The sequence below is a fragment of the Mercenaria mercenaria genome, chromosome 17 (assembly GCF_021730395.1).
Source record: "Mercenaria mercenaria strain notata chromosome 17, MADL_Memer_1, whole genome shotgun sequence".
NCBI lineage: Eukaryota > Metazoa > Mollusca > Bivalvia > Venerida > Veneridae > Mercenaria > Mercenaria mercenaria.
In genome coordinates this window covers 48,662,577-48,674,425 of record NC_069377.1, presented here as the reverse complement: position 1 = coordinate 48,674,425, position 11,849 = coordinate 48,662,577, and the positions used below count along the sequence as shown (strand labels likewise).

The 11,849-nt window shown below is 36.0% G+C and overlaps 1 protein-coding gene across 1 annotated transcript; it reads left to right on the top strand.

Moving 5' to 3' along the window:
- Positions 1-296: 296 nt before the first annotated feature.
- On the top strand, positions 297-10,433 carry LOC123537393 (uncharacterized). The gene is made up of 6 exons (XM_045321093.2): positions 297-701; positions 1,649-1,744; positions 2,207-2,301; positions 3,372-3,483; positions 7,341-7,423; positions 10,049-10,433. The coding sequence occupies exons 1-6, from the start codon at positions 368-370 to the stop codon at positions 10,415-10,417; spliced, it is 1,089 nt and encodes a 362-aa protein (XP_045177028.2). The 5' UTR covers positions 297-367; the 3' UTR covers positions 10,418-10,433.
- Positions 10,434-11,849: the final 1,416 nt, after the last annotated feature.

Below are 11,849 nucleotides of genomic sequence, written 5' to 3'. Positions count from 1 at the left end.
GGTCGGCCAAGGATTTTATCATTTTTATTCAACGTGTTTAATAAATTCAATACATTTGTATATTGTTTTATCACATGTTATCTTTTTTTCTTAAAACTTGGAAATGTCTTCTTTCTTTCAAAATTATATACTGGTTAATTCCCTGACGATTAAAAATGTATATTCCGCTTTTTATTAAAAGATTCAAGAGAAGTTATCGTGAAGAAAATAAATTGTCATACACTGTACAGTTGTCTCCCATTGATACTAGACAAATCCGGAATTTCAGACGACGTCATAAAAGCAGACGTCATCTACTTTGGTTGTTGCCAACGTTATTTGCCGCCAAGTCCTCGAAAGCAGAACTGCATGCAATGTTATCTTTTTAATGCAACGTATAGCTAGGGTAGGGAAATACATGATGTCTTCAGTGACTTCTGTCGGCACGCAGGCGGGCATTTTTGACACCCGTGTTGTTGCCAGCTATATTTTAGATTTGCTGAAGAAATGTCACGAAATTCACGAGCTTTTCAAGAAGAGTACAGAAGAATTGCAAGAAGGGCGTGAAAATATAGTTCAACGTGAGCAGATGGTAGTTAAAATGCAGACGACAGTAAATGCATTTAGTGAAACGATGGATAATCTTGGTGTACGTTTGCTGCAAGGAAACATCGCTGCGCATCAGAGGAACGCTCACATTGATAAGTTGAGAAAGGATATAGGTATGAGAACTCTTATTTTCTAAAATATTTACTTACTTTGTTATCGGCTTCGAACCCGTGACTGACAACGGATTATGAGACAAACGCAAATGCATGTATCAACGGAAATTATAAACATTGTTATTTCATAAATAACTGGACGCACGTACTTCTTTAAGGGGAGAGCGGAATATAATTATGTATTGCAATGTTATCTTAATTTTGGACATCTTCTGTGCATAATCTCAACGTTTCACACACAAAAATCTACTGTTATCTCATTCTCATAATCAGGCTGGAAGCAAGTGCCAGTTAATCACTGATAAATGATTACAAAAAAGGAGAAGCATTTCAATATGATATAATTTCATGAATGTCTTTGTCTCCTATATTTCATTATGACGTTGCATCAAATGTTACGATACTGAAAGCATTATAAGGCGAATAAACAAATGTTGCAATACACAGCGGTATATATAATGTTATATTTAGTATAGTATAATATGGGAGACATTCTTAATAAATTGGCAAGAGCGTCTATACATGTACCTAAAGGGTATTGATGATGTTGCCTATAAATATGATATAAAGAATATATCGTATATAGTCTGTAAATGAATACGTATAAATGAACGCGGCTATAAAGCAAGTATTTGTCTGCTATGAACATTGTGAAATTTTATATTTTTACTGATATAATCGGAAGAAGCAGACACTTCTCCCTTATAAGCACATAAAGTCAGCTTCTTTGATCATTAATTTGTGTCATACTAAAAATATTTTTCAAAAGATATTATTATTTGTGTATTTCTGTTAACATAATTAGATCCTGTATATTGGCATGTGCAATGTTTTCTGCAATCTTCATTATTGGAGGCTAATAAAAGGCTAATACATAAATAAATAAAATTAATAAATAGATAATTTATTGCTCTACAGTTAACATGTTTCAATCATTTTCCTTACAGCTGAAATGACTGAATGCATGGAGAATGCTGAAAGACCAGACCAGAGGAACAAACAGCAAAAGGAGGAACGTCTGCAGGAAATCAAAATGAATCGAGGTAAAAACAGTAGATCTATCGTTTTTGAAATACGAGAAATCCCACAACGACATTCAAACCCCTCTCAGAACTGCTTGTTATTCCATATCTTTAGGTGTTCAAATACGCAAGTAATTCATTCAACTTTAAATAATTATTTCAAAATGCGTTTGAAGTTGATAAGCAACTGGTAAACAACATTTACGATGTTTAAAGTATACAGTCTCTTTATATAATATTTTAATTTTCCAGGGTTAAATTCGGTAGAAATATCATTTTTATAAAGCCAGAAATTCCAGCCAAATGTATGCAGTATACTGAGCAATACGGCATTTAGATATGTCTTCCAGTTTCCAATATATGCAATACGGCGTTTAGCTATGTCTTCCAGTTTCCAATATACACAACAACCTTAAAGTTGCACTGAAATTAAACAGTAAAGAGCAACCGTTTCAACAGATTTATGATAATTATATTTTCCAGTAAAGCTAGAGCAGCAGTTGCGTAAAGTTAACGCTGACATCGACAGCGCGTATGAAGAAATGTTTGAGACACAGGAAAAACTTACCTCCTTGAAGGTAATCACTTACAAACTGTGCTTATATGTACAAAAAAGAAACATATTAATTTTATCTTTCGGGACGCCTTTCCGCCTGTTTATCCTCTCTCGCTCCATTACTTTAAGGTCACTCTCTGCTCCATTACTTCAAAGTCAATGGGCTTTGCAAAAACGTTCATTCCATTGAGATGGCCTCCGTCAATGTTGGATTGAGGTCACGGGCAGGGTCATGGCTAAAGATCAAACACTGTAGAGGAGATGAAATAACACAGATGAGTTCTCCGTCTCCAACTATATTTCAAAACACTGTCTCTTTAGGATAAGCGCTATCTATACTCAGTTTGCATGTCTGGTGAGTATAAGCACCGTTACAGTATAGTACATGTATGAGTGAGAATAATATGCATTTTTATACATGAAGTTTTTATGGTGATGTCTGTCCGTTCGTCCATCCGTCCTTATGTTCGTCCGGACATTTGTCCGTATTTTCTTTAACCATAAATGCGGAGTCATGTCCTTTGCACATAGTCATTTTTTGTTTTCCGCACTATTTTTCACTACTTTTAAAGCTATTTAGCCGACTCTTGGTATGTATGTCCGTGATGAGGGTCTACAGAACGGATGCAGTGCTTCTTTGGTTTCGGTCGAATGAGTTTTTAGCGGAGTTATGGCCCTTGCACAAGGCGTCGAGATATCAAGCTGATTCTTTTGAAAGTATTGAAAGTATGTGCGTGAAGAGGATGAAAAGATCGGACCATATACCTTTACTTTTCAGATGAGTTATGGTTTTTGCACTTGTGTTTTTGTCAGTCTCCGCGTTTTACTTTATTAGTAAACTAGTACGCAAATAATGGACATATTGAACTTAATTTATGTGTTGATGTGCAACCTAAAGATCACCGCATCACATTTCAAACGGACGGGTGTAATTGGTGTAACCTTGTAATATTTTCGTTTCCTGCAGTTATTCACCACACGAAGAAGTTAATTGCCGCATTTTTTGGTGCGGACGCGCATAACAGAAAATGGCACATCTTTTTTACTTTGGCTGTGATCTGATTATTTTCAGTACTGATTTTTTACATTCAGGATGCGCGTGAGTTGAGGCGGGAGGCGGAGAACGAGCATATTGCTACGATAAAGAACAAGGCCACAAATACTAAGGACAGGAAGCGTGATATTCTCACAGTAGTTGATGGAAGTAAGTTGACTTTATTCAAACTTAGTCTAATTTAATCAGGATTTTGTGATCAAAATATTCTTCTAAACGTAAGTTAGATTTAGAACATGTACTATGACTTTATAAATATTGGGAAAATGTCAAGACTTACACAAATCCGGCCAGTGAAACATAAGTTTGCAGCTACCATGGCATGTTTGTTTCATAGAGATTTCAATACCATCTGAGTCATAGACGCTCTCTAACTACACGAACATCTTCTTCCGAACTTTTAATCAAGAATATATCACTTGACCTCCGTGGCCGGGTGGTTGAAAGGTAGTTGACTTCGAACCAATTGTCCCTCCTTCTTGGCACGGGGCAGGGCAGGGCAGGGCAGGGCAGACAGGCAGATTGGCGGGCTGGCAGATAAGCAGGGCGATGGGTCAGCAACCAACGCCAATTGACACAGCCAGTACAGCTGCAGAAAACTACTGCGGTAAAACTCCCAGTTTGTCTTTGTCTCAAATGCACTGTCAGTAATTGACGCTCAGACTAGCAACAAAGGTAACCAAGGAGAAACAACAATAACACCTTTTAAATCTTAGAACTGGGGAGTTTTAGGAAACGAAATATCAGACACATTGACAAAACAGGCAGCTCAGTCGAACCAGCTTTGGCCATTGTTCCTTCAACAGGAGAATTTGCTACCGACGACAACAATCCGATCACGACACAATAAACTGAACGTCACGTCTTCGCATCGTATAAATTGCACTGCCGTCCTTACCAATGTAAAGGGTGGATATGCGAAACAAAGATGGTCATAAAGAAACTCTTTTAATAGGTTATTCGTTAACAATGCAAATTTAATGAATTAAAAATATATTACACAATTTCTGAATAAATGGGAATTGTGCATTTCAATGAAATGGTTATATCATACAGCTTAAAAACACTTGCTGGAGTTTCTTGTATGAGAGATGGGGCAAAAATTTTCCAATATTAGAGTTTTCTCCCCTAGATCAATATCATGTTAATGATAAAAAAACCTTGCAGTTAAGCTAAGCAAGGTAACTATGTATGCTTATTAAGCCGCTTATTTATTGTGTGTAATTGGATTTCTGGAACCTACTTGTCAATTTGTCCTTGTTATTTTCGTACTCGTTTCTTTTTCTTTCGAGCAAGGATAACAAACTATAATACAACTATTAACGATATTAATGTAGACTCAAACATTGCAAGTTAAGTTTATTTACTGATAAGTTACTCAAACAGCATTTGAAAAACTATCTGATCATGTGTACGGTCTTTTCACTGTTAATATATCACTAGTCTATCTTTTTAGAATGGTTTCCATATGAATACAAGATGATATTACTTGAAGATAATGAACAATGTTTATTTGCTTAGACATGTACACTTATACACTTTCAAACAATTCTGGTTTATATAGGTAAATTTATTTCTTTTTTGAATAGACATGTACACTTTCAAAAAATCTTGTTTATGTAGGTAGAATTATTTTTCCAGCTACGCTTGATATTCTATGTAAATATCTTTTTTGGCATATAAAATCAATGTTTGTGATGAATGTATGATACTTTGGATGTGGAAATAGAAATAAATTATGAAAATTTTTTTTTTCCAATATAAGAATTTGTTCAAACTTTGTATATGAACATAGTTTCATGTTAGAAACAGTAAAATGCCAAAACAATCATAGGTCACTGTGCTTTTTAGGAGTTATCTGCCCTTTAAACTGGATTTTCTTTAAATTTGCACATTCAAGGGCAGATAACTCCTGAACAAGTACGGTGACCTTCGATTTTTTTCATAATTTTGTTACTTACATGACACTGTGTTCATATACAATGTTTGAACAAATTCTATTATTGGGAAATATTTTACCCAAAGCTGCCGCATTTATAGAGAAACTTAACATGATAACCTCAAGGGAAACAATTGAGATGCACGTGTGTTTTATTTAAAAAGCAGTTAAGTCCCTTTTTCTTTCTGCAGTTACTTCGCGGAGTTCTATTCAATATGAATTATGTTAACCGGGTATTTTTCAATGTGAGTAATGTTCTCTTAGTATTTCTCATCGTGAGGAATGCTCTCTCAGTATTTCTCATCGTGAGTAATGTTCACTCAGTATTTCTCTTAGTGAGTAATGTTCTCTCAGTAATTCTCTTAGTGAGTAATGTTCTTTCAGTACTTTTCATCACGACTACTCACCGTGAATAATGTTCTCTCATGACTACATACCGTGAATAGCGTTCTCTCAGTACTACTTTACCATGACTACTTACCTTGAGTAATGTTCTCTCAGTACTACTTATCATGACTACTTACCATGAGTGATGTTCTCTCAGTACTATTCATCGTGTCTACTTACCATGAGTAATGTTCTCTCAGTACTACTTATCATGACTACTTACCGTGAGTGATGTTCTCTCAGTACTATTCATCGTGTCTATTCACCATGAATAATGTTCTCTCAGTACTACTTTACCATGAGAAATGTTCTCTCAGTACTACTTATCATGACTACTTACCATGAATAATGTTCTCTCAGTACTACTTTACCATGAGAAATGTTCTCTCAGTACTACTTATCATGACTACTTACCGTGAGTGATGTTCTCTCAGTACTATTTATCGTGTCTACTCACCATGAATAATGTTCTCTCAGTACTACTTTACCATGAGAAATGTTCTCTCAGTACTACTTTACCATGAAAAATGTTCTCTCAGTACTACTTATCATGACTACTTACCGTGAGTGATTTTCTCTCACTACTATTTATCGTGTCTACTCACCATGAATAATGTTCTCTCAGTACTACTTTACCATGAGAAATGTTCTCTCAGTACTACTTTACCATGAATAATGTTCTCTCAGTACTACTTATCATGACTACTCACCGTGAATAATGTTCTCTCTGTACTCCGTTACCATGAGGAATGTTCTCTCAGTACTACTTATCATGGCTACTTACCATGCATAATGTTCTCTCAGTACTACTTTACCGTGAGAAATGTTCTCTCAGTACTACTTATCATGACTACTTAACGTGAGTAATGTTCTCTCAGTATTATTCATCGTGTCTACTCACCATGAGTATTGTTCTCTCAGTATTACGTATCATAACTACTTACCATGAATGATGTTCTCTCAGTTCTACTTACCATGACTTCTTACCATGAATAATGTTCTCTCAGTACTACTTTACCATGAGTAATGACCTCTCAGTACTACTTATCATGACTACTTACCGTGTATAATGTTTTCTCAGTATTTCTTATCGTAAGTAATGATCTCTCAGTATTTCTCATCTTTCTTCGTGCGAGTAATGTTCTCATAGTACTGTTCTCTCAGTATTCTGATCGTGGGTAATGTTCTTATGTCATTTCTCATTGACGTAAGTAATACTACTTATCGTGACTACTCACCATAAAATGTTCTCCATGGCAGTACCACTTACCGTGTGTAAAGTTCTTTAAACTACTCTCCAAAGTCAGCATAAGTTCTTGACTACAAAGACTGACTTGTTCCGCTCAAATCGCAGTAAGCTTATATACAAAAAGAACATACAAATGTCAAATAATATATTATATAAATATATTATATATATTCTAATACAAAACCTGCTTTAAATGTTCAACAACAAATCTTTGTTGCAATATAATTTTAAAAATTTCTGCATAGCAACACAACCAATATGTCATACGAAATGCATTTTGTTTTTCTTAGCAAGAGTACCAAAATCAGCATTTTCATTTTCACATGCAAACGATATTTCGCACCGTATTTTGATTGAAATATGAATAAATACAAAAACAATTTTTTAGACAACCGACCAAACCTAATTGCATTGAGTTTTATTTATTTGCAGACGCATTTGACATGTCTGAAATGTACGTCAGTCCCACGGCGTTCGCAGTGCTAGAAGCTGACATAGAAACGTTGAAACACCAGGTAGGTGTTCTTTATCTGACAGCAAATAGTAGTAAATCCACATTAAATTTATAAACAACCCATTTAATGTGCTCAAATGGCATTTGCTTCACACACTTCCGGTATCTGGTAGAACGCCCGCGCGTCCTGGCGTCACCGTCATAAAGCAACAAATTTGTTGGTCAAGAGGTCAATAAACGGAACGGAGTGTACTTTTTCGGCTGTAATGACACACAAGTTTTATAATGACACTCAATTTTTAGCTCACCTGTCACAAAGTGACAAGGTGAGCTGTTGTGATCGCGCAGCGTCCGTCGTCCGTGCGTCCGTCCGTCCTTAAACTTTTGCTTGTGACCACTCTAGAGGTCACATTTTTCATGGGGTCTTTATGAAAATTGATCAGAATGTTCATCTTGATGATATCTAGGTTAAGTTCGAAACTGGGTCTCGTGTGGTCAAAAACTAGGTCAGTAGGTCTAAAAATAGAAAAACCTTGTGACCTCTCTAGAAGCCATATTTTTCACAAGAGCTTCATGAAAATTAGTCAGAACGTTCACCTTGATGATATCTAGGTCAAGTTTGAAACTGGGTTACGTGTCTTAAAAAACTAGGTCAGTAGGTCAAATAATAGAAAAACCTTGTGACCTCTCTAGAGGCCATAATTTTCATGGGATCTGTATGAAAGTTGGTCTGAATGTTTATCTTGATGATATCTAGGTCAAGTTTGAAACTGGGTCATGTGTGATCAAAAACTAGGTCAGTAGGTCTAAAAAAAGAAAAACCTTGTGACCTCTTTAGAGGCCATACTTTCGAATGGATCTTCATGAAAATTGGTCAGAATGTGCACCTTGATGATATCAATGTCAAGTTTGAAACTGGGTTACATGCCATCAATAACTAGGTCAGTAGGTCAAATAATAAAAAACCTTGTGACCTCTCTAGAGGCCATATTTTTCATGGGAACTGTATGAAAGTTGGTCTGAATGTTCATCTTGATGACATCTAAATCAGTTTCGAAACTGGGTCATGTGCGGTCAAAAACTAGGTCAATAGGTCTAAAAATAGAAAAACCTTGTGACCTCTCCATAGGCCATATTTTTCACAAGATCTTTAAAATCTCTAAGAAAATTAGTCAGAATGTTCAACTTGATGATATCTAAGTCAAATTCGAAACTTGGTCAAAGTGTCATCAATAACTAGGTCAGTAGGTCAAATAATATAAAAACCTTGTGACCTCTCTAGAGGCCATATTTTTCATGGGATCTGTATGAAAGTTGGTCTGAATGTTCATCTTGATGATATCAAGGTCAAGTTCGAAACTGGGTTACGTGCGATCAAAAACTAGGTCAGTAGGTCTTAAAATAGAAAAACGTTGTGACCTCTCTAGAGGCCATATTTTTCAAAGATCTTCATGAATATTAGTCAGAATGTTCAACTTGATGATATCTAGGTCAAATTTGAAACTTGGTCACATGCCGTCAATTACTAGGTCAGTAGGTCTAAAAACAAAAAAACCTTGTGACTTCTCTAGAGGCCGTATTTTTCATGGGATCTGTATTTAATTAGGTCTGAATGTTCATCTTGATGATATCTAGGTCAAGTTCGAAACTGTGTCAACTGTGGTCAAAAACTAGGTCAGTAGGTCTAAAAATAGAAAAACCTTGTGACCTCTCTAGAGGCCATACTTTCGAATGGATCTTCATGAAAATTGGACAGAATGTTTATCTTGATGATATCTAGGTCAAGTTTGAAACTTGGTTACGTGCCATCAATAACTAGGTCAGTAGGTCAAATAATATAAAAACCTTGTGACCTCTCTAGAGACCAAATTTTTCATGGGATATGTATGAAAGTTGGTCTGAATGTTCATCTTGATGATATCTAGGTTAAGTTTGAAACTGGGTCAACTGCGGTCAAAAACTAGGTCAGTAGGTCTAAAAATAGAAAAACCTTGTGACCTCTCTAGAGGCCATACTTTTCAATGGATCTTCATGAAAATTGGTCAGAATGTTCACCTTGATGATTGATGATATCTAGGTCAAATTCGAAACATGAGCTCAAAAACTAGGTCACTATGTCAAATAATTAAAAAAAACGACGTCATACTCAGTTCAAAACTGGGTCATGTGGGGACAGGTGAGCGATTCAGGACGATCATGGTCCTCTTGTTATTATAGTCAGAAGGCAAGCCAAAGTCGTATATTATCATTTGGTCTAAAATAAGAGCTAGCCGAGAAAACGCAATTTGTGAAGATATCGCAAATCTGAAATAAGTATAAGAGGGTGCGATTTTCGGACTAACTATTTTTGACCAATCTTACCATTTTAAATGCATCTTAAAGTAGGCAATGGTTGCAGACTGTTTCTTACTGGACAATAAAGTAGGACGCATCTTGTTAGAAATATTTACAGATAATTGATTGTAATCCCGATCGAAAATACCTGAAAAAAAGTAGAGACTTATACCACATCAGCGTTTCTCTTCCGGTAAACTCATCAGGGACCAAATGGTGACAAAAGTTATAAATACTAAGAACACAAAATGTTCTGCGCTTTGAATGCTCAGAATTGCGAGAAGTAAATGAAATACGAAAGGCTGTCAGGTCTGTTTCAAACTGCCTATATGATTTTGATTTAAATTTGCAGCAGAAACAGGTTGACAGACATATACAGATGCAGATGGAAGAACGTGCATATTTGCGCGATGTTGCTAACTCCATTATTCAGAGGGTTTTTGAACTTGAGAAAAAGGTCAGAAAAGAAACCGGTGATCATGGCTGGGAGTCGGCACTTACTTCAGAGCCTAATTGGCAGCAGGATATGTCAGCACCAAGTATTTGGCATACTTCGCCGCCCCTGTCCGTAGAACAGTTGAAACGATTGCAAGAAAGCCATTACCAGCATTACACGCATGCGCATGCAATCTGCGACCGAGAAGAAACCGAAGCTACAACCGGTGAAACATCAGATGATATTGTTGTGATAGACATTAAAAACGAAGAGGGGTCAGAATAAATAAAATTTCTTTTTATTTCCTTCGTCTTTTCTTTAGCGGACATCTTTCGTTTGTGTTTATATATGGATGATACACGTTTTTTTGTGTATTAACGTCTGCAGAAGCCCGCGGGAATGTTTGTCCTTCGGTCTCGGTCACAAATATTCCTGCGGGCTTCTGCAGACGTTAATACACAAGAAAACATGCATTATCTCTACATTTCTAAGTTATGCCACAACTATAACCGCATTCATTAAACATATTGTTTTACTAAATCTATGCTACTGTCTGAGTACTGATCTCCAATGCCTCTCTTGTGGTGGTCACCAGCCAAGGTCACCATAGAGAGCTGCAAAGACCCAAGCAAAAGCCCATTTTCCGATTTTGCACAGCATGAATACTAGAACAGTACTTAATTTTCCATATATAGGCACTCTATCCTCAGGAACAGATACTTTGAGCACATATTGATGCTAATAATCCACGAACCTAGCCACACTATGTCGTGAGCTTCTTATGAACACAACTTGTCTGGTCGGATATCCGGGCACTTCACCACATCGCGTTGTATAGCAACAAGCGGAAGTGAAAGCAATCTGTAATCTGAAAGCTTTGCATATTTCACTAGTGTTTGCTTAAAGTTACTTATTGTGCAATATCAAGATACCAAAGACTTGTTATGTTGCAGATGTTCCAATAATCACTTGAGAGTAAGAAACCTTTCGTTATTTAGGTTTCACCCCCCCCCCCACCTCCTCTTCCAGACTAGATTTTGTTTTTGAACTGTTTACTGGACTGAAGCACGTGCCACTTTTTTATAATCAAGAGTATGAATATATAGCAACGCCTATTCCAAACTGGAAATATTGCCATATTCAAATGAAAAATAATAATATCATGTCTTAGAAATAATTTTAACAGGTGTATGACATTTAAACGTTAATGGGAGAAAAGTTTAGGTTCCTAATCTATAATAATTAAAGTCATTTTCATTGTAGTTATTGTACTCATTGTATATTTCTACTTTTTGGTAAAATATTAAGATTTTGCAGTTGCCTATCTATACACACAAGGATCATTATCGGTACGGGCAGTAAGTATGTGTTATATATAAATATTTACATTCGCCCTGTTCTTTTCCATTGAAAATTTTTACGTTTATGTCGTATGAACAGCAAAAGGAAATGCGCCTTTAAGTCAACGCTGCTTAAAACGTTCCTTCTAGATGACGTCGCAGTTGTTCCGTCTGGTGAACAGAATGGCCGGGAAGCTGATTTTAATGTTAAATGCAACAAAATGTGTGCAATTTAAAATTATATATTGTTTACAAATGGAAAAGAAATACAATGTAAATATAAGAAATGAAATATTTTTTTCGGTGTTCGTGTGAAATGAACGACAGAATTGGATCGCGATTCATGGATTTGCCGATCCTATTCTGTCGTTCATTTC